Source organism: Puma concolor, chromosome B3, assembly GCF_028749965.1.
Source record: "Puma concolor isolate L17-30 chromosome B3, mPumCon1.1.hap2, whole genome shotgun sequence".
Lineage (NCBI taxonomy): Eukaryota > Metazoa > Chordata > Mammalia > Carnivora > Felidae > Puma > Puma concolor.
This window is the reverse complement of record NC_141672.1, coordinates 101,847,784-101,871,899: the sequence shown is the minus strand read 5'-3', so window position 1 is coordinate 101,871,899 and position 24,116 is coordinate 101,847,784. Positions and strand designations below refer to the sequence as shown.

The 24,116-nt window shown below is 35.3% G+C and overlaps 1 protein-coding gene across 13 annotated transcripts in view; it reads right to left on the bottom strand.

Moving 5' to 3' along the window:
- Nucleotides 1-24,116, bottom strand: part of TCF12 (transcription factor 12) — a 382,333-nt gene that overhangs the window by 20,217 nt on the left and 338,000 nt on the right. For 7 of the 13 annotated variants that reach the window (XM_086710772.1, XM_086710771.1, XM_086710774.1 and 4 more), the window contains 4 exons: nt 19,600-19,678; nt 12,154-12,227; nt 11,073-11,144; nt 10,113-10,319 (listed from right to left, as the gene is read on the bottom strand). In XM_086710772.1, coding sequence (XP_086566898.1) covers nt 10,113-10,319; nt 11,073-11,144; nt 12,154-12,227; nt 19,600-19,678 — 432 coding nt within the window. The remainder of the gene's footprint in view (nt 1-10,112; nt 10,320-11,072; nt 11,145-12,153; nt 12,228-19,599; nt 19,679-24,116) is intronic. The other 6 variants (XM_086710775.1, XM_086710778.1, XM_086710776.1 and 3 more) reach the window with 1 other exon arrangement.

Below are 24,116 nucleotides of genomic sequence, written 5' to 3'. Positions count from 1 at the left end.
CATCATTCTGATCATGTATTTCATATACCACCTAAGTATGAATTTGCATTTAAGAAAATATTGCTATATTCCAAGTAATATTATTTATTTATACTCTGGTATACTCTTTTTCACACACACACACACACACACACACACACACACACACACACACACACACATAGTGTCTTGTTTTTTCTTCCTCTGACTCCCTCAAAAACCTTAAAAAAGCAGTCTATGGGTGCTCAGTCAGTTAAGCATCCAACTCTTCATTTGAGTTCAGGTCATGATCTCGTGGTTTATGCGATCGAGCTCTACACATTGGGACACTCTCTCTCTTGAGCGTGTACACGCTTTTGCTCTCTCAAAATAAATATACATGAAAAAAATGAAATTAACTTAAAGCAGAAGTTCTGGGGGCACCTGGGTAGCTTATAGTTAAGCATTTAGTGTCTGAGTCTTGATTTTGGCTGAAGTCATGATCTCACGGTTCATAAGATCAAGCCCTGGGTCAGGCTCTGTGTGGACAGTGTGGAAGGAACCTGCTTGGGACTCTCTCTCCCTCTCACTGCCCTTCCCCTGCTTGTGCTCTCTCTCTCTTAAGATAAGTAAATACACTTAAAAAAAAAAAAAGAAGTTCTGCACTGCCAAGCAACAAAAATGCCATATAATTTTTATTGTTTTAGTCAAATTCCATAAGGTAAGGCATGCAAATACCATCAAGTATTTAAGCTATAGTAGTATTTTTAGAAAAACTGGTAAAAAATGAAGCTTTTTGTTAGAACAGTAGCACATGTGTCATCTACAAGATTAAGCCTTTAATTAAAGAGGTTTATTGCCTGGAGTTGTACATGAGAATCACTGTTTTTCAATAAATCCTTCAATCCCAGTAAACTGCTTTGTTTGAATCTCTCTTCAGTAATTAATATAGCTTTTATCTTTCATGACTTTGTATGGATTTTACCTTAAGAGGTATAAATACCCCTATGCAAGTTTACCCTTTGGTTTCCTGTAAGCTACACAAAAGGAACCAAAGCAAAGTTTTAGGCAATACAGGCCATTTGATACTGGACCTGATTATAACATGTCAGGTCTTCTACCACACTTTCTATTTTAAGTTGACTTATTTTATTTGAGAGAGAAAGTGTGAGTGATGGAGGAGCAGAGAGACAGGGAGAGAGAGAGAGAATCCCAAGCAGACTCCGCAAATCAGTGAGAAGCCTGATATGGGACTTGAACCCATGAACCGTGAGATCATGACCTGAGCTGAAGTCAGATGCTTAACCAATGGAGTCACCCAGGCACGCTTTCTACTGCACTTTTAAAGAAATGTCTGTTTTCCACCCTTATTCTTTGATGTAGTTAAAAAACAACAACAACAACAACAACAACACCCCACCTAGTGTATTCCCTATCTACTTCTAAATTTATTTGAGGATTAGTCATTGCTGAAGATTAGTTGGCTTTCTTTGCTTGCTATGAACTACTCAATGACCTAAGGAGAAGGTCAGTTCAAAAATCCCATTTATAAAAATAAATATAGTATAAATACAATATACAGCTATATAGTTGCAAATTCTTTGAGACTCTAAAAGCCTAGGCCTATTCTATAGATAGATATTACCATGACAATTTTGACTGGCTGAAGAAATCCCACAGGATACAGTAAAAGCTAAGAATTCTGTGTTTGTATTTATAATGTGAACTAAAACTTCCTGTGATCGTTGGTAATATGTGCTGAATTTTGTTCTTCCCTAGTATTTTGAGCTATCATACAAAGTAATTTAAAAGAAAATAGACTGTTAGTTAATATCCAAAATCTATAAAGAACTTCTCAAACTCAACACCAAAAAACCAAACAACCCAGGTAAGAAATGGGCAGAAGACATGAATAGACACTTTTCTAAAGAAAACATCCAGATAGCTAACAGATACATGAGAAGATGCTCAATATCACTCATCATTAGCAAAATACAAATCAAAACCTGATGAGATACTACCTCACACCTGTCAGAATGGCTAAAATTAACAACACAAGAAACAACAGGTGCTGGCAAGGATGCAGAGAAACAGGAACACTCTGGAACTGTTGGTAGGAATGCAAACTGGTACAGCCATTCTGTAGAACTGTATGAAAGTTCCTCAAGAAAATAAAAATAGAACTACCTTACAGACCAGCAATTGTATTATTAGGTATTTACCCAAAGGATGCAAAAATACAGAATCGAAGGGGTACATGTACCCTAATGTTTATAGTTTATAGCTGCCAAACTATGGAGAGTGACCAGATGTCCATCAACTGATGAATGGATAAAGAAGATGTGGTATATACACACAGTGGAATATTACTCAGCCATCAAAAAGAATGACATCTTGCCATTTGCGACAAAGTGGATGGAGTTAAAATGTATTAAGCTAAGTGAAATAAGTCAATCAGAGAAAGACAAATAACATAGAATTTCACTCATATGTGGAATTTAAGAAACAAAACAGATGAATATATGGGGAGGTGGGGGGCGGGAAGAGAAGAGAGGGAAATAAACCACAAAAGACTTAATAACAGCAAACAAACTGAGGATTGATGAAGAGGGAGGTAGGTGGGAGATGGGCTAGATGGTTACTAAGGAGGGCATTTGTAGTGATGAGCACTGGGTGTTGTATGTAAGTGATGAATCACTGAATTCTATTCCTGAAACCAATATTGCACTGTATGTTAACTAAAATTTAAATTAAAAATAGTCTTTTAAAACTTAAACTTTCAAAAATATGTATATTTACTCTATATTGTATGTGTACAACTCATTTTATAGCTCTGTAAGCCAATAGCACTGAACAGCCACAAACTGAACTCTTTTTTTAAATGTTTATTTATTTTGAGAGAGAGAGAGAGAGCAAGAGCGAGAGTGACCAAAAGTGAGCAGAGTAGGGGCAGAGAGAGGAGAGAAAGAATCCCAAGCAGACTCCACACTCAGCGTGAAGCCTGATGCAAGGCTTGATCTCACGACCGTCAGATCATGACCACAGCTGATACCAAGAGTTGGACGCTTAACTGACTGAGCCAGCTAGGTGCTCCACAAACTGAATTTTCACTGGAGTGATAAGTGATGATGCATCTTCTGAATTCTTATTTCTTTTTATTACATTAGTAAAAGTTAATTCTCTGATTTTCTGAATCTCAACTAATAAAAATGTTCTATCATTTCCTCTCTGATGAAAGGCTTGGCAGACAAAAGATCATTATCTAAGTAAATTCTAGGTATTTGTGCTTTGCCTGAAGGAAAATCAGTTGGTTGCTCAATTTGTTTTGGGATATAAATGACAGCAAATATTTTCGTCTCTCTGGAATGCTATAAACTAAGCACCTTTTTTACACCAATTTTCATCAATGGCTTCCAAAAGAAAAAAAAAATTAATCTTTAAAAAATGGCCTCAGATTAGCAAAAAACCTTAAGTCTGGAGTTTTTCATGTTAATGAAGTCAGCAGGAACTTTATTTATTTATCTATTTATTTATCTATTTATCTATCTATTTATTTATTTAGTAACTTGATTCCCCTTGCAATGGCCCTCATATATTTTCTGGAGAATTTGACTTTCACAGTTCTTAAAGTTCTATTTAACCCTTGCTCACACACTGGCTCCCATGTCTTCCCTTTAATCTGCAGCTACCCATTCAAATGGCTCTGTCCACAGACACAACAGGTGTATAAACAGTCCTTTGTCTGAGCTCAGAGACTGGGCCAGCCAGATAGGACCCTATGTTTAATTGTTCCTCTCGTTAGCATACAGCTGACAGGCTGCTGCTACTAGGGGAGTAGCAGGGGAAGGCAAACCCCTAGGCCTGCCATGCTCTAAATTTCAATCATTATGAAGAGCTCTATTTCAGAATAAAAGGCCCAACTCATTAAATGACATCATCCTGCATTCTGAATCTTCACAATCTGTGTATGGCCTTACTTTTGTGGGAACACCCAACAAGGGACCTGTTTTCATTTAATTTGGCCAAAAGCTTTAAGCACCCACAATGGAAAAATGCTAAATCTAATTAGTTGATGAATAAGAGGTCTTGTGAATTAAGGAGCAGATTGAAAAGTACTCAGTATGAATTCCTCTCTGATTCTGAATTCTATTCTAACAATTTGTTCCATTTATACTATTCACTGAATACTAATGATTTAGATTAATCAGTATTAATCTATGGACTGATTAAAGGATCTTTATGTTCTGTATGTATTTTGTTTTACCTGAAGAGGGGTTTTAAGCTAGAAACTTGATAGAATTTAATTTGTTACGGTTCCTTTTTAATGATATTTCCATAAATATATATAACCTGTATGGTTTTTAAACTTTTATCAAATCTCTTCAAAAGCACTATAATGTAGTTTTAATAAAAAAAAATTAAATTGCCCATTCAGGACAAAAATGGTTAGAAAAATAAAATACAGTTAAAAATAAACTCTTTCAATTCAGTTTAAACATAGGTACACAATTTCTACGGTATATAAACCTATACTAATAAAATTAAATACTGTCTAAATGTAAGGTTAAAAGGATTCCAAATCTGATATGTGACAATTTTGAATACTACTTTATTTGCTTATTAGGCCTTTAATAACTTAATCTTACATCTCTCAACTAAGAAAAATATAGTTTCTCTAACTGCTTTAGGATCTAGAACACAGACATAATTCATATTTTTAAATTATATAAAACACTTTAAATCCTACAATTTAACATTATTCTGCTATTATACAAGAACACCACAAATCTCCAACCACAGCTTAAACTACAAAAACCCCAAGCAATTAAAAAAAAAAAAAAAAAACTAACGGAAATGGTTGGATTACGTTTCCTCAGTACTTAAAGCAATAAAAAAAAAAGCCTCATGGATAAAATTTTATATCATAAATAAGGAACTTTTCAAGATTTCCATCAAGCTTCCATTAATATAAAAGCTTCTAATGTAACTTAGCTTGAAGTTGAAATCACTGTTGGAGGAATAACTGAGTACCTTCTGTTAAGGATAAAAGTATCATGGAATTATCTCACTGGGCCTCAGTAGTCTAGATATTACAGCCATAAATAGGTGTGATGTACAATAACTTTACACTGTTGAGACCTTTTTGTAATGCCCAAATGAAATTAACAATTCTAGTCCTTTTCAGTTTTCCACTTATTACCAGTATATTTTCCTATCAGCAGTTTATTCCAAAAGTTTGTGCTTAAACTAAATACATGGGAGCAAAACTAAAGTCCAATGCTGATATTTTAATAGTTCTAAAAATCCTGATTTTGTGCTTTAAAATTTAAACAATATATCAATCGCATCCTAATAAGAGTGTATGACAAAAAGTCTTAAGTTTTCTATCTGGATTCCATAAACATGGAGAAATCATCAAAAATATTGAAAGGGAGTATGAAATTAAGTGAAAATGTTAACCCCACTCAAAAATAAGAGCAGGAGCGCCTGGGAGGCTAAGTTGGTTAAGCGTCAGACTCTTGATTTCAGCTCAGGTCATGATTTCAGGGCTGTGAGATTGAGCCCTGGGTCAACTCCCTGCTAGGTGTGGAGCCTGCTTAAGATTCTCTTTCTCCCTCTCCTTTTCCCCTCCCCGGCTCATGCTCACTTATGTGTATTCTCTCTGTCAAAACAAAATAAAAACAAACAAAAACAAAAATAAGCAAACATAAAAAAAACTATGTGGCTATAATTACTTATAAAAAAGAAAGAATTATTCACTTCTTAGTTTCTTTTTCTGGCATAGTAATCTTTCAAGAAATTAAATTTTTCTGTGTATTAGACAGCTAAAATCATGTTAAATGCCTTCTGTGGTTGAAACCTCATTTAATTCTAAGGTTTTATTTTTCAGTAATCTCTATACCCAATGTGGGGCTTGAACTTACAACCCTGAGATCAAGAGCTGCATGCTCTACTGACTGAGCCCGCCAGGTACCCCCTAAACCTCACTGAATTCTATTCTTTGGTGCTGGTCAAATCTGCTTGGTTAAAAGTAACAAAAATCAGGGTGCCTGGGTGGCTCAGTCGGTTAAGTGTCCGACTCTTGGTCAGCTCAGGTCATGTTCTCATGGACTCTGAGATAGAGCCCTGTGTCCCTGCTTGGGAATGTCTCTCTCTCCCTTTCTCTCTGCCCCTACCCCATTCACGTTGTGTCTCAAAATAAACAAAAATAATAATAAAAAACAGTAACAGTCAAAATTAAGTCTTTTGATATTGGCTCCTATTGGCATATGTTTTTGGCATTTGGTAGTCTTATGTCCTTGGTGTGAAATATAAAAATCCTTTTCTGGAATAACTAAAAAATACCAGAGAATTATTTCATCTATAAGAAGATGGTTGTCCCACAAATCAACAGTATCAGCTACAGATGACTTTTAATGACATAATTTTCTTATAACTGAAAACATTCACATTGTAAAGGAAGTTTATCAGCAACAAAATTATTTCCCTGACCAAGAAACACTATCTTGATTAACCTGTCTATGTAGGTTTTACACCACAAATAATCTTGATAGCATTGTAGGCTGAGAGCTGGGCTGTCTGTATCACATCTATATAGATATCAACTTTTATTCTTCCACTCTAAGTGTATTCTGGCTTACCTCAAATATTCCAGCTACTTCAACAGCACTCCCAAACTAATCATTAAAAAAATAGGAAACATCTATAGGCTCCAGGAAAAAGAAAAAAACTTGCCAACCCTTGTTACCTGCACTAGGAAGCTAATTTATGTTCCAATTCAAAAAACTGGCAAGGTACGGCCTGTCGGCTAAATCTGGTCCTGGTTTCTTAAATATTAAGGAGCTCTCTTTTTGTAAATGAAGTTTTATTGGAACACAGCCACACCCATTTGTTTTCATAATGTCTATGGCTGCTTTCATGTTAGAATGTTAGAGTTAAGTAAATTTTACTATCTGGCCTTTTACAGAAAAAGTATGCTGATCCCTCTTCTAAATGGAGCAGAGAAAGCAATATCATAATTAAAATCTGCAATTAGGTTGGTGGTCTGACTCTTGGTTTGGGCTCAGGTCATGATCTTGCAGTTGTGAGATAGAGCCCTGTGTCAGGCTCTGCACTGGGTGTGCAGCCTGCTTGGGATTCTCTCTCTCCCTCTCCCTCTGCCCCTTCCCTGCTTGTGTGTCTGCATGTGTGTGTGCTCTCACCCTGTCTCAAAATAAATAAAAGAAGCTTAAAAAATAATATATATGTGTAAAAAAAATATATATATATACATATACATATGTATATATATACATATATGTGTGTGTGTGTGTGTGTGTATATATATATATATATATATATATAAAACCCCTGCAATTAGGATAGTGACCTACAGTACATGCCCATGAGAACAAAAATCCATTACAACAAAAATTTTATTTGAACGTTCTATGGAATTCCTGAATTGATATTTGTTTATTAAAATAATTCTACTCCCTGCAGAAAATAAATGGAATAATGAAAACTACATATTTTAGAGAGAAGTTGACCTCACAAATTCTACAAGGTGATATAAAATTGCTGATAAACTGGTGTTTCTGTGGTTACTTCATAATTTTGGTCAAGTAGCCTCCATTTGTGGAAGCCTATAGAACAAATACTAATTTATGTTAATGTAGAGGATAATACATAAACTACCACCAAGTTAAACAAGACAAAAAAGGAAAAGTGATCCTAGAATGTAAAATTGTGTTATTTCTTAGTCAGGATCAATTAGAATTCACAGGGGCAAGAGGGAATAATAAAAGCAGGAGATTAATTCTTGAAAATGGCTGGCAATAGTTAAAATAATATGTCTCCCCAAATCACATACTATCCAATAATATGAAAAGAGTTGATTTCACATAGGTGGGTACTGGGCATGTAAGCAAGGTGCTCCTGCCACTCCTGATGTCTTCAGACATGGACAAGAGCCAGAATAAGAATATTCCTCAACTGTATGCCTAAGGCTTGGCTGGGAGAGTCACTGCTGACTGTGAACTTCATTTCATTCTACCCTTTGATGTTTTTGCTGAAGTTGAGAACTGAGGACATATAGCTAAACTGTTCATCTCAGAAGGATAGGAGATGAATAGTGACTCACCTGACAGTCTCAGACTTTTTTGTCAGTTAATAACTTTATATTTTGAGGGTAAGCCTGTCAGAAACATCTGTAGATCCACCTCCACTAGGTGACTGTCTGGACGGGGCAGACACAGCAGATGACATGTGGCAGCTGTTCACCAGCTATGGGTCCTCTAAGGTGCAGTAAGAACTGAAGAGAGGATGTGGGTAGTCACGCTGAGTGGCAGCATGGCCTTAGTTGCTGCAGTGCTGAGGCTGCTACTCAGACTAAGTCAGACTCACGTCACAGTGATAAGACTTTTTTCTAGACTAGTCTTTTTTTTTTTTTTTTCTTTGTAAAGAATATCTCTGGCAACCTTTTTTTTTTTTTTTTTTGATGCTGTGAAGTAGGCAGCATATTCCTAGAGGATATAATGGGAGCTACTTATTAATTAAAAGCTTCAGGGCAATATCTAATTTAACAATTTTTCCCTCCACAAGTCCTTTTAAAATGCACTAGATTTCTACATGGCTTTTTAAGACTGGATTTTGAAAAATCTGTTTTCTAACTCATATCCAAAGTTGGTAAAAAAAACTTCCCAAATACAGAAGTTCCATTTTTTACAAACCCTATATTTAATTGGTGGGAGCCAGAGATATACCAGAGATTTATCTATAGCAGATAAAGTGGACTAGGGGCAGTGAGCTATTAATAGTGAAGAATTAAAAAATGATTATGAGGGAGGAATAACTACAAGTGGTGCAAATGAGACAAACTTTGGATTCAAATATATTGATTTTTAAGTCATTCTTCTAAAAAAAGTTATTTCAACAAAAACAATAATTATTAATTTGACATTCTACATTTATGTGGGCAACAAATGCTACCCTATACACAATATTATTTTAATTATTATTACTAACAGGGCTAATACTCCCTTATATGTCTATGATTTTTGTAATTTTCAATGTTTTCACATTTTATTAGCTTACCAACAGCATCAAAAACTATTTTAGAAGGAGCCTGAATTTCAAATTTTCTGACATTAAAAAAATAAACAACAACCACCCAAAACTGGTCGTTAAGATATATAAGCATCTAATGTCACCTATGTTGCTAAGAACATTGTACTCAGGAAACTAGAAAGCTGTGTTTGATGTTTACTTCAGCTGCTCCAAAATGAATATAAATGGTTGTCTGACATGTGAATGTGAAAATCTGGAACCAATCCTATTTTATAGAACACAAGCCTTCAGCATTTGGGGCACCTAATTATTTTGATGATAGGTGAATTTTACCCTTGATCACATGGCTTATAGCTAGAAAGTGGTTTCACAGGAGAATATTTCACAGCATGTAATAAATCCTAAAAACAATGCTATAAACACTCAAACACATGGCATCAGTTAAATTGCAGGTTCAAAAAGAACTTCATTCCTTTAAAAGACAATTTGGATAAAAAATAATGTAAGACATTCAACACAGAATTTTTGATGTGCTGGAAAATTTTACTTTTTTCTCTCTAAAGTATTACTATGTTTTTAAAAACATGGATTGAATTATTTTATTCTCTTCAGGAATTAATTGAATATTGTTTCCTTTCATTGTCACTCAAATTACAGCTATTCTTAAAACTACCCCACTTTTTCTTTATTTGGGAATAAAGCTTCAATTTGGTCTGGTACAAATAATTTCACATTCCTTCTGGTTTTGAGGGCTGGTTCCAAATTATAATCAACAACTTTTCTAGACCAGAACCCTTGAAATTCAGTCTTGCTTTATAGTTTTTGCTCTTTAGACTTCCTACATACTGTTTCAAGGCAAAAACTGGTCTGCCACACATCTGGGGAAAAAAAATCTAAGTTTAAGCTAAAATGATCTTGCAGAAGATTTTAGCTTTTTGCATACAATTGTAGCAGGACTTTAAGGGCCAATGTGCAACGAATGACCCGGACCAAGACAGAGTAAGTCTGTTTGAAAAAGAAGAATCCTCTCCTCCAAAGATTTCATGAAAAACATTTAGGACACTAGGCTTTAACCATTATTACAAAAAAGATGAGCACTATTTTACCATTGAAGCAGATCGACTGCTTGTAACAAGGCTTGATCCACCATAGTTTGAATTGAGGCTTCCAATTGGTGCATTATGGGATGGTCCCAATAAACTGTGTATATCATTGTGACCAGCAGGCAAACTGGTGGACGGTCCAACGGCATGGTTCCGCAGCACATGGATAGCATCATCCAGTCTGTCTAAACGATCCTCCATTCGAGATTGCTGTAGGGATTGAAAAAAGACATGGAGGTTACTGCTGGTATCTGTTAAATTCATTAAACTGCTATGTTTCCTACTTTGGGATATAGAGAAGACAGCAAAGTAAAATGCACTATCAAGTAGCTTCAAAAGCAACTACCTACACTACAATCAAGAATCAAAGAAAAGATATTTGACGACTATGCAAAATTAACAAAGCTTCAGAAACAAATCACTGCTTTATAAAACCAATTTACCAGTCTACCATGAGGCTATTTCTTTTAGCTTCCTACAAAAGACGAAGGCTACTCTACTGTGTCTGATAATTATAGCTGATAAAAAAGATAACCTGGACTTTAATACTGATCTTTGAAATGAGGGCAATTTTGGGAAAGGACCTCAAATCCATCAAGTTTAAGTTGTAATTTTGTTTTAAGTGAATAAAGCATACCTATCTGAAATGGTGAACACATCCAAATATGCTCTTTCACAAAACTGAGGAAATGAGATTGTCTGTGGATACACACATGCCCCATACACAAACATATTAGAATTTAAAAAATCAAAAGCACATGCCAGTAGAGCTCTTTTAAAAAGAATCATTCTCAACAACATGAAAAACAAAAGTCTATTCTTACATACTGTACAAAAACGAAACTGGTCATTGTTTGATTTTAAAAGACTTTGGAGTCTGTACAGGCTTGAAGATTTTAAATGGATAATAGGAAGTATAATTAACTGAAACACAAAAAAGGCACCATCTAAAAGAAATAGTACCTCACAGACATCCTTTAAGAAGGACATTGCATCTTGCAAATGCTCGTGAAGTTGCTGCTCAACTCGATTTTTCTGGCAAAGTCAAGACAGAACAGGAGGCAAAGCACAGGTTAAGATTAACTCCAAAAGAGATGAGGAAATAGCTGATGTCGCATGTCAGCATAACATGTTAGTAAAGTTAACGCAGAGACCTGCGAGATCTACTTGTATTAAGGTATGAGAAGGCTGGGATTTAACAGCGAAGTTATAAGGTTAGCATCTAAATAGCACACATTGTTTATATTTGCTTGCAAAATATGAAAGAAGAAGACTTTCCCTTCAACTGTTCTGTTAGTCACAGAAAAAGAACTCTTCTATTTGCAACATGAAATTACTAAGTGACAGCATGACTTAGCATTCCATCAAGTTATTCTATTTTGTTTGTATAATACTATGTAATTCTGTGGTAGGTATTGAAAAACAACAGTAGCTAACATTCTACCACAAATTCTTCGCATTCTATACCTAGACAGGCTCTTTTATTCTACCTCCTTATTTGTTTATTAAGTAACATTTTTGCTTATACAATTAACACAATATATTTTTAAAAATGAAAACATGGGAAATAACACTTTTCATGACAAAAATAATTGATGCTACATTTAAAAATTTTAGTCAAAATGTTATTAACTATATACAGAATAGTCACATGAGAAAGAATAAAATGTGACCATGCTGCATTGCTCGGCTAGTTTTCTTGCTTTTATTTGATCTCTTTACTTTTTTGTTTGTTCCTTCTTCTATATAAACATAAAAGTATAGAAAAGTTAAACTCTAGATTTATCAAAAAAGCAAAAATCCCATAACACTATTTTACTACCAGCTGTCCTGAGATCAGAAAGAAGCCTGATGTCCCAAAGAACAGATGGCAAAAGGCACACCCAATGTGTCTTATATTGTTAAACTAAATCAGGCCATTTGTTAGCAAAGAATTCGTGTGTAATGCTATCCTACTGTTTTTTCATTGTTACTCAGGATTTACTAAAAATGCACTCTGCACTATCAGATAAAAGTGACCCGTATATTTTTAAGAGGCTCTTACCAGGGAGTGGAGCGAGTTTTCATAGCTGGGGGATGAAGGAGCTTGCCCTCCAGGTCTGGGCCACTGACTGGTACCTGTTAAAACAAAATACAAAAGCATACACACACACCTTGGTTAACTCACTGATCTTGACAATGTTCTGAAAGAAAGGGTAAAGCCATTCTATAGCTGTACATAAACTTATGCAAACATTTTTGTTCAGCCTTCAGCATAGTATTGGCTACTTACAAGCCCAACACATAAAAAAAATCTTTCTCAGGGCACTTGGCTGGCTCAGTCAGTGGAGCATGCGATTCTTGATCCCAGGGTTGTGAGTCTGAGCCCCATGTTGGGTGTAGAGATTACTTAAAAATCTTAAAGTCTTTTTCATTACTAATACAACTGTGTAGGGAGTTGGGAATAAAAGAAAAAACTGCACAGTACTTTACAAAGTAACTACTTTGCAAAAATTTGTATTAGTTATTATTAACTACTTGTTATTTTGCAACAACAAAAAAAGCCAGAAACAGGACCATAAATACAGAGAACTGGTAGTTGCCAGAGGGGCAGGAAGGAGGAGAGGAGATACAAGCTTCCAGTTACAGAATGAGTAAGTCATGGGGATGAAAGGCACAGTATAGGGTATATAATCAATGATATTGTAATAGTGCAGTATAGTGACAGATGGTAGCTACACTTGTGGTGAGCTTAGCACAATGTATAGAGCTGTCAAATCACTATGCTGTACACCTGAAATGAATGTAACATCCTGTGTTCATTATACTTCAAAAAACAAAAACTACTTTCATGTTTGAATGTTCTTCAGATTTTGTCCACAAGCAGATTATCTTGAGAAAATGTACTTAAAACATACGTAATTTAAAATTCTGTTCCTTCTCTATGACTTTCCATAGCTTTTGTTATTAAAATTTTTTTTTTTAACGTTTATTTATTTTTTTTTTTGGGACAGAGAGAGACAGAGCATGAACGGGGGAGGGGCAGAGAGAGAGGGAGACACAGAATCAGAAACAGGCTCCAGGCTCTGAGCCATCAGCCCAGAGCCCGACGCGGGGCTCGAACTCACGGACCGCGAGATCGTGACCTGGCTGAAGTCGGACGCTTAACCGACTGCGCCACCCAGGCGCCCCTAGCTTTTGTTATTAAATGACTACGTTAATATTCACTTGATTTTCTAGATCATAATTTATATAAATACCATTATTACCTCACTGTTGGAGGTTTCTTTCAGTTGGCTATTACGAATAGTACCTAAATATTACTATATTGTGAATGGTAAACATTGTTATTTTCTTTTTTGGGAACATGTCTTGAGGATAAATAGCATTTCTGAATTAAAAGGTATAAATATATTTATGATACTCAATTCATAAAGCCAAATTACTTTCTAAAGTGTCCTATTAACTTCTGCCATTAAGTTACGCACAAATGCACCAATTTCAAACGACTGCAAATGCATTTAGGATTATCTGTTAAACATTTTCCCAACATAATTTACACAAAAACACATTATTTAATTTGGAAAATATCACCATGAAAATTTTTAATGTCATTTATTCTTCAACTTTAGAAAAGTAGCACTAACACACAGCAAAAAAACATACAAGTTCAGAGTAGAAAAAAATAAAAAGTAAGAAAACAATAAAAAAAAGACAAAAGGATTAATTCATTCATGTGTTTAAGACAATTACAGCCTGTGCAGTTGGAAATAATTTATTTACAGAAAATAATGAGAACCATTATAGTTATTAACATTATAGTTATTAATAAATGCTTCAGTGACAACCTGAGTTATAGGAGAAATATGAAGTTGGAGAACTTGCAGGTTTACTTAATTTGTCTGATTTACTGCTAAATGAAGTTTTAACCTATGTTCTTTGTACCAAGCATGTTGTTGCAGATTATTTGCGAAATTTAGGAAACAATGAAAATGTATGGTAAATCTTAACTATTATAGTTCACTTCAGTTGAATAAATTAGTAATTGTATTCCCATCAAATATATTTTACAAGTTGAAAAGTTGGATAAAGTTTTAACCTGATTAAATTTCACAATTATATGCATACTGTTGTGATTACATAGGAAAATTTTAAATAGTAAAACTGTGAGAAAAAAATATATATTATGTACTTCATCAGCAAACAATTTTTTTTTACTTGTAGGCAAATTACAAATTATTCTGAGAACCATTAAAGGTTTCCTGCTGGACATACAAACACAGTCATAATTCAACTACATGAATTATGGACAATCTAAAATTGAGCATTGAAACAGAAGTTTGCGAACTTAAAATTAACAAGTAGATTTTAGTAACCAGAGAAACCCAGTAACTGACTATATGAAGAACTCATATAAATAACCAGCCAACACCTTTCCACTGATTTCAGTACATTAGTGCTTTCCAAGCACTGATGCAGAATTATGAATTTTATGTGGATAAAAGGTTAATCCTAATCCATTTTGAAAAAGACCCTAAATTACTTTTAATGTAATTTCTTTTAATGTTTACAATATTTTATTTTCCAACATTTTCCTCCAACCTTCCCATTCCTCTTTGGGTGATCAGCCTGTAACAGGACTCTAATCATCAAATTATTTAATCTACATCAGATATTAATACAAGTTTTATGTTTAAACACCTCAGAATTGTTAACATGCATCTGCTTGGCAAAACATGCGATTTTTGTGGTTCTCCAACTAGTTTAGGGTTGAGGAATGAGATATGTGCACTGAGTTACTCAGGTAAGAAATCACCTATATTCATTATTTTATTGATAGTGATATGAAGAAACCATTCTAAGGTCTATATCCAAAATGTAATCCATTAAACTGGAAAAATACACATATACTCAAACCGGTTTTGTTTTTATTATAGACTGGGCTGCTCCAGTGTGACATACTTGGTTAAAACAGAATACTAATGTGCTTAAATTAGGGATATCTGTTTGAACTTTATAGACATGCCAAGTTATATCTCATGGACAGAGCTCCTTGAACCCCAGTTAGTAGTTTAAAACATTATGCTATTAGTCATAAAGAAGATGACTGGATAGTTAGATAGAGTTATTAGTTCAGTAGAAATCAATCCTATTGCTGATGTTGGCATCTCTATCTCTAGCTTGTAACATTACACAAATATTGTAGAGAATAGAGAACAGGGTATCTCCCACCTTCCTTCCCTGTCACCTCGTATTTGGTGTAGACCTATCAAGAGGCTTGGGGCTTATTCTTCCTTCTATTAATGAGCATAAGGTTTCAACTGTTTATGCAGTTACCAATTTCTGTAATTGCCTGGGCTTTTTAGTGATCACCCTAAAAAGCTAGTTCTTATTCAAGAAGGATTGTAATAAACCTACCAGCTATTAAAATATAATTATAATGACCGTTTCTAGAAAACAAGCTAGCTAGGTAATTAGGAGAAGTGAGTTTTTGGCTAGAAAATGTGGAAAGGCTTTCTTTGATCACTAAATCCAAAATTCACCCAGTGTTTCTGATCTGCTCACTAAGTGGAACTTAGAATTAACTGGTTAATTAATTTAGAGACTAGATACCAACATTTTATACGGCTGAAAGAAATTCTTAGGACCACTTATCATGCATTTTCTTATTTTGTTAGTTGTTTCCCTTTGTAATCTCACCTTAAACTGAAACTTTCATGAGATCCCTCATACTTGGAAAAGGCTGGATAATCAATGTAGTACTCAGTGCTTTGCTTTCCACAATCTGGCTCCAGCCAACCTTTCCATTTTAGTGCTTCACACTTCCATACGTGAAGAGTTCATAATCAGTCATCCCCATGACTCTGGATGAAGAAGTCATGTGCTTTTTTTTTGCATCTGGATCTTTGTTATACTCTTCCCTTTAGACCCAGGAAAACTCTTTCTCCTCCTCTTAAAGTCCTGCTCTCTTCATGAAGTTTATCGTGACCGTTCTATAGCTTAGAGTGAATTCTGATGGTTGTATTTTCATGTATTTATCTTTTTAAAAAAAATGTTTATTTGTTTACCGAGAGAAAGAGAGAGCAAGAGGGGGAGGGGGAGAGAGAGAAGGAAGAAGGGAAAGAGAGGGAGAGAGAGACAGGCAGAGAGTGAATCCCAAGCAGGCTTCGTGCTGCCAGCCCAGAGCCCAACACAGGGCTTGATCTCACAATTGTGAGATCACGACCTGAGCTGATTACCAAGAGTCAGATGCTTAACCAACTGAACCACCCCAGCACCCCATGTGTTTACCTTTTATTTTCTCAGCTAAACTGAAAACCTGCTGAAGTCAGATGATTATCAAACACCAGGCACACTGACAGATGATTAAAGTAAATAAATAACTGATTAGCCAAAACTAAGGAATCCTTTCTTCTTTCTCTTCCTCCATTTCTGTTGTAAATGTTTTGAAGATTGCTACTGAGAACTGAAATTATTAAACCCTTATTTATTTATATTCCAGAAGGAGGTGAAGAAAGGAAAAACATGGTTTTGTCTGTCTGCTCTCCAAGTTCCCCCAGTAAACACATTCTCTTAAATACTTGTGTCCTTTGCTAAATGACGATTGTGATAGACATAGCCATTCTTCTCTTCTACCTTGCTGCCAGAGCCCTGATTTTGTTCAAAAGGGGGTGGGCTATCTATCATTTCCTGGCATGAACCAGAAAAGAGTAACTTTAGAGTTCTCAGGGTAAATCCTGATGTCTAAGATACACATGGTGGTCCCATTTCTGTTATGACCAGTGTGTTAGTGCCCAGTGCTGGCTGAAGACTCATGAAGGCCAATCTGTTGAAGAGCCTTCTGAAAAATATTCTTAAAATACAAAGAAAAGATGGTCTCTTTTCTTCTAGTGAACACTGTTATGTCCACATATGGTACCTTGAACTGCTGAACTTGCCAGCAGCCTGAGGAAGAACTGCAAAAGTAGTAGAGCAGGAGCTTGGCCATACTGGGGCCAAGAAATTTGCCCTGCTATGGCTTCCTGTCATGAAGATAAGCATCCCCTTATTATTTAAGCCAGCCAAGACAAGAGTTTCTCTTCCTTTCAGCCTAAAGCATCCCAACTGATATAACAGCACTACCTCAGAAGTTCCTCACAAGCATGCTCTAGGTAGAAATATACGTTCTTGGCCTGAAAAAGTTCCTAAGGAAAATGAGTGGAATTTAAACAAGAATGATGATTACCTTAGAAGCTGCCTATATGGCTCTTCACCTGTGTATCCATCCTCACAAGGCCTATGCCAGTCTGACTGATGCTCAGGTATACAGAACAGGACAAGTGTAGAGAGCACACAGTGGGTGGATTTTTTACTCTAGTTAACAGGCCACTGCCATTCAAGGTACAAAATAAATTCCACATATTGTGTAGAAGCTCTAGTTTGCTCCCTCTTTTTCATTCTTCCTTCAACTATGAATAATTTATCACGTTGTGCTTTCGTTTTTCCTTCTCTCTTTATATTTCTGCCAATTTGGAGTGTGTGTGTTATGTGTGTGGTGACAGGAAGGAGACACTAGATACAGGAGATGGGAGAGAAATGCACTTGCATAAAATCAGTCTTTGATGTGCTGTTTCAGTAGGAACATAATAAGCATTAAATGAAAGAAAATATTTTTCTTCGATTATGACTGCTGAATTGAAAAAGAAGCCTATTAATATCTTCATTACACACTTCAGTAGATCATAGATTTTCATTAATCAGCTGAATTAAAGGGGAAAAAAGGATATCACCCAATAAACACCAAATCAAGATGGAGAAGGAAATGTAAGGTTTTACTCTGGACCATTTTTTTTTGAAAAATGTCAAAGTCTCTGATTTTCCATTTTAGTGATGCCCCCTCATAAATACTGAACTCCTCTGCTGCCTGACTTCCCACCCAGTATTAATAAAAAAAAAAAAAAAACCAAAGGGCATGTTTATAGCTATCTCACTGGGCAGAGGAAGAGAGGAGGTGGGAACATATAGTAAGGACCAATATTCTCATCTCTGATGAGAAAGGAAAACAGGCTGTGGCAAAAATGACACTGATAATTTGAGTAAAACTGCGCCAGGAGGGTGAGTAGGGTTAAAGTTACATCATTCTTCCTGTAATTTCAGCTCTCTGTTAAATAACAACTCTAAGTCAATGGGTCTTTCATAGTCCTGTCTATGTAGGGAACAGCTGTTCAACTTTTACTAGACAGCTGAAGCCATGGTGTCTGAGAAAGTGGCAGAACCCACTAAGAGCTGAAAGCAGCTGCCAGCAGTTCATCATCTCCACACTGGAATGCTTCTTAGCAGAGTCACAAAGCTAATACACAAAGCACAGGTGATAGCCAAGGCCCTGATATACCAGAGCCCAGATTTTTCAGAAACCCTACACAATGCAAATAGGTTTAACAACAACAACAACAACAACAACAACAACAACAACAACAACGCTACATGGGCTTAATGAATGACTTGATCAGAAAAAGAGAATCATTTGAGGTAGACTGCTGCAAGAATATGGCAATTTTTACCCATAGGCCTAGTGCCTTTTCCTCAGAATACATTTCTTCTTCAGCATGTTTTTTTCCTTCAAATGTTGCTCATAAAAATATCATACAAGTTTTAAAATTATAGCTTAATATATATTAAGCATTTTCCTATAATTTTATTTATTTCTAAGATTTAAGAATTCCTATTTATAATAGTAACAATTATATCTCAACAAATTTATAATGTAGGATAGAATTGGACTCTGTCACAGCAAATATGGAAAAAAAAAACAGGAAAGACTAAAGCAAATCTGAACCACTTATTTTTAACTCCACTAACAACGGTATTTATCCACATTCACAGACTTCTTTTCCTTAGCAAAAAAACTACATTATTCCCAAGAATTACATATATATATATGTTTATATATATATACATGTTTATATATATAAATATATATATGTTATATATATACATGTTATATATATATGTTATATATATATACATGTTTATATATATAAACATATATATATAAAATAACTTAATAACCTAGTGAACCTAAAAATAAAGAGAAGCTATCTAGCAGAAAGTTATTAATCTCTGAGTCCTACAGTGGTACATGGAAAGTGCAGAGAATAAGGAAGAAAGAAGTTACATGTACTTCTAAATAGATTATTTTGTATACTTTCTATGCCACCTTACCCAAAATTTTGATTTACCACCTCTGTATTTTGCTTTCATCCCAAATGTCTAGCCTTATTTTTATCCTGTTAAAACAACTGTTCTTAGAAATTATACCAAATTAAGAATCAGAAAAGAGTAATTCACAGCTAGCAAATATTTCATTATTCTCCAAAATGAACTCGAGAAGGCTCTGTTTACACGTTTTCTCAAAATTCAGATAATTTTATCATGAACTTTTACTGTATTTTATTGGAAAATAAACAAAGTTCAAATATTTCAAAGTAGCTCCATGCATGTTTTTAAGTCGATAGATAAAAGAGCAGCCTACCTGTGAGAGGTGAGGGTGATCCAACTGGTGTTGATGGGTTTGATGGAAAACTACTGCTGGTATGGTCAGGAGAATAAATCTAACCAGAAAACAAAATATGCATGTATCAATATGTGACAACAAAAATATAAATCCATTTGAATGGAGTTATTTTTATAATCTAAGTTGCCACCCATAAAACTCAGAATGAAAAATTTATTTCTTCAATTTAGGACTATTTCATTACATAAAGGCTGTTTACAGTTTTAAAACTAGGATTAAAAAGTCTTCTATATTCTGGGGGTGCCTGGCTGACTCAATCAGTAGAGCATGTGACTCTTGATCTTGGGGTCATGAGTTTGAGCTCCATGTTGGACACAGAGAATCCTTAAAAAAAGGATCATATATACTCTAATAAGAGAGGAATAAATAAATCATATCCATTTATTATCAATAGTTGAAAATTATTTGTTTCTGTTAGAACAAAAAAGAGAAGTGACTTTAAAGTTAAGTCTAGGGCGCCTGGGTGGCTTGGTTGGTTAAGCGTCTGACTTCGGCTCAGGTCATGATCTCACAGTCCGTGGGTTCGAGCCCCGCATCGGGCTCTGTGCTGACAGCTCAGAGCCTGGAGCCTGTTTCAGATTCTGTGTCTCCCTCTCTCTCTCTGCCCCTCCCCTGTTCATGCTCTGTCTCTGTCTCAAAAGTAAATAAACGTTAAAAAAAAATTAAAAAAAAAATAAAGTTAAGTCTAATAATCTTTCTAGAATATATCATCTAAATAAGTGATATCCATTAAAAATAATTATCTCAGGAAACTATTACCTTTTGAAGACAACAGTCTTTAAAAACAGTTTTAAAGGCCAAAGAAAATATTTTTTTTAAATAGTTACCCTTTATTTCTCATTTAAAAAGCTCTCAGTTTGGGGCCCCTGGGTGGCTCAATCGGTTAAGCATCCGACTTTGACTCAGGTCATGATCTCGCAGTTTTTGAGTTTGAGTCCCGCATCAGGCTCTGTGCTGACAGCTCAGAAACTGGAGCCTGTTTCGGATTCTATGTCTCCCTCCCTCTCTCTCTGCCCCTTCCCTTCTCACACTCTGTCTGTCTCTCTCAAAAATAAACATTAAAGGGGCGCCTGGGTGGCTGAGTCGGTTAAGCGGCCGACTTTGGCTCAGGTCATTATCTCGCGGTCCGTGAGTTCGAGCCCTGCATCGGGCTCTGTGCTGACAGCTCAGAGCCTAGAGCCTGTTTCAGATTCTGTGTCTCCCTCTCTCTGACCCTCCCCCGTTCATGCTCTGTCTCCCTCTGTCTCAAAAATAAATAAACGTTAAAAAAAAATTAAAAAAAAACATTAAAAAAATAAAAAAATAGAAAGTTCTCAGTATGACCAACTACATTTTTGCCAAATTTAGCTACAAACGTATTGTGCAAAATCAAGCTTGCTCTCAAAGGATATTTTGTCACCCTTGAGGAAAGTGGAAGAAACCCTAAAAGTCCTTCAGAAAATGTTCCCAAAATGATTTATGGACTTCACTTCCTAAGAGGTCCACTTCAAATAAGATAACACCTGAATGCATAAATTTTGGTATTTTGGCTAAGTTTTGCCGCAATATTTTATATTTATTTCATATTGCAAACAAAAAGTGACAGACAATAGTGACACGTTTACCTAATTAGCCATTAAATATTTTAAAAGTCTCTTTAATCCAAGTATTAAGAGTCCCTAGGAAGTTTTCTCTATGACAATTCTATCTCTATAATGAGCATAATAAACCATCTTCATATCTCAACACTTAACTTAGGGCAGCAAATCAACTTATGTGAATGAATTTAAAAAGGAAAACTACTTGTGGGTGAAAGGAGTCATCCAATAGAAATACTCTTTCTCTGAATGAGCTTAGACTTGTAATGAATTTAATGAGGTCCTAATTATGGCAAACAAGGGGGTCTCAGCACTGGTTTCAAACACAGTGTAATATGCTGAGAAAGCCAGAAACTGGGGCAGGTTCATGTAAAACAAAACTCCACAAGTTATAATCATTAAACACAACAGCTTTTATTTTTAAAAAGAAGAAAGTATTAAATGAATTGTAAGCAGCCAGAGAGACCATTTTCCTTTGACTACAAATGGATATATCTACCTCAAAGAAAACACACCAATTTGTATAATGTTACTAAATTCTAACTGTAAATGCCTTCAATCACCAAATCTCACCAAACAGCCAGATCTAGAAGTTGTATATTCAAGTTAAAAAGCCATTTTGGAAAAGCAAAACTATCAAGAAGACTTCAAAGGACATTATGGAAGGACTGAGTAACAGGGAGGGTAGTGTGTTATATTAAGATCAATACTATTGGTCTTAAGGTTGTTACCTTGTAAAAAATCAGGATATGCATGTGAAAATTAGCTAAAGGTCACATTTTGGTTCCTAGTGGGCTACATACACAAAGTAATTTAAACCATATGTGTAAATTAGATGAGGTCACCACACTTCAACAAAAACATATCTCAACATAACCCTTAACTTTTATAAATCACTATTTCTCACATTTAAGATTCAAGTAATTATAACTTTTAGGAACACCTGATGCTAACTTTTATGAAACATGCCTTAACTGTAATATTGGTAAGGAAGGGAAGAGTTGACAACATTGATGGTGGGTGCATGAGCAGTGAGGAAAGTTTCAGTTTCATGCAAAACTCCCTCTTATCATAAACTAGACATACTCACTGATTTTTTATTTCCTTGTAAAGATTAACAGCAGGAAAGCATTGGAGAAACAGTACTGCCTCTCTGTCATACCCTCCTGGTTTTGTTGTTTCCTCATAGTGTTTACATTAATCCTTAACTGTCTAAACTTGCTTATTTGTTTTATTATCTGTCTCTTACATTTTTACCTCAGTAAAATGTATGCTCCAGAAGAGCAAGGACTTTGTCTTATTCAGACAAAATTTGAATTGTACAGGATTTGCAGTAGCTTGCAGTACCAACAGTGCTGGTAAATATATACTTGTTGAAAGAATGAATGGTTATTATCCTTGTGAGAAGTTTCTATTTGAGTATTTCTCTTAAATCACTGGATGTAGAATACATAGGCTCCATCTCTCTTCCACACTTCCAGTTTCTTAATATAGATTTCCCTAAAAGCTCTAGTCTCAGTTTTCTTTTCTATTCACCTGTGTTTTATCTCCTGGTAATATCACTTCTGTAAAGTATCAACTATGACATCTCTGTGAATGACTACTAAGTTGACATTTCTATCCTCACAATGGTTGCTGGACTTCTCCATCTGGACATATTCTTTCATTTCAAGCTCGTTATGTCAAGCCAAACTTTGCATCACTGCTCCAAGCTTCCTACCTTTTCCCATCTTTACTCTTCTGTTTCCTCTACTTCAGCATCGGCATTCTCATGGTCACCAATATCACTCTCTTTCTCCAACTTCTCCCCTCCACCCTTCCCCACCACAGACTGCCAATACCTACCATTCTCTAGAAGGTCTCTGGGATAGGCACACGTCCTTCTCATCACCATGACACTGCTTTAAACCTTTACTAGAACTTGAAAATGGATCATTTAAGTCTTTATATATCTAGTTACTCCCTGCTCCTTTCACCCCTTATATAATTGCCAGAGTTATTGTTCCCAACCAGTTTTAAACAGTCAAATCCCACACAGTGCTTCCTGCAGCCCACTAAATAGAACAGAATGACATTTGAGATCTTCCCTAATCTGGTCACAATAATATCTAACTTATAGCCTACTTGTAACATTTTGTACCCTATTATCCAAACAAAATATGTATTTTTTTTTCATTTTCTGAACACAGCTTGTCCTTTCAAAATGCCAGTTTCTTAATTTCTCCCTGATGGAATTCTAAACCACATGGGAGCCCAGTTCACACATCATCTCCCTCTTTACACTCATCTTCACCTCCTTCACACTCTTAGAATAAACTATATTTCTCTTTGGTCTTTTACTTCACGTTATTTTAAACATTAACATTTTTAGTATGTGTGTCATGTCTTCTCTCCTTGACTGTATGCTCTTTAAAGGCAGAGACCTCACATCATTCTGCACTGAATCCATCATTGCCTATCATTGTCTTATGCAAGTAGGTGCTCAGTATTTATTTTTTTTAAAGAGACTTGAGCAATTAAACTGCACTTGAAATTTGCTATACATGCTTTTTGATAAAAAGCAAGACTCAGTAAATGGTAGTATTTATCTTAGTATTTATGTAATGGGGTTCAGTAACAGAACTACCAAAGGGGTTAAAAGATCTTGTTATAAAGGTGAATTCATCTACAAATCACTTTTGTGGTTACAAGCTTTGAGAACAATGATATGGTGATGTTCTACTATTTTTGAGAATTAGTGTTGATGTACGAAGCTGTCCATACTACATTGTTGGGCAGGCATGGGTTTTTGAGGATATAAGTAGACTATCAAGACTAGCAAATGAGGGCTTTTAAAAATCACTGTAAAGGCACATATCAAGTATAAAACATATCAAGTATAAAAATATATAATGTGGT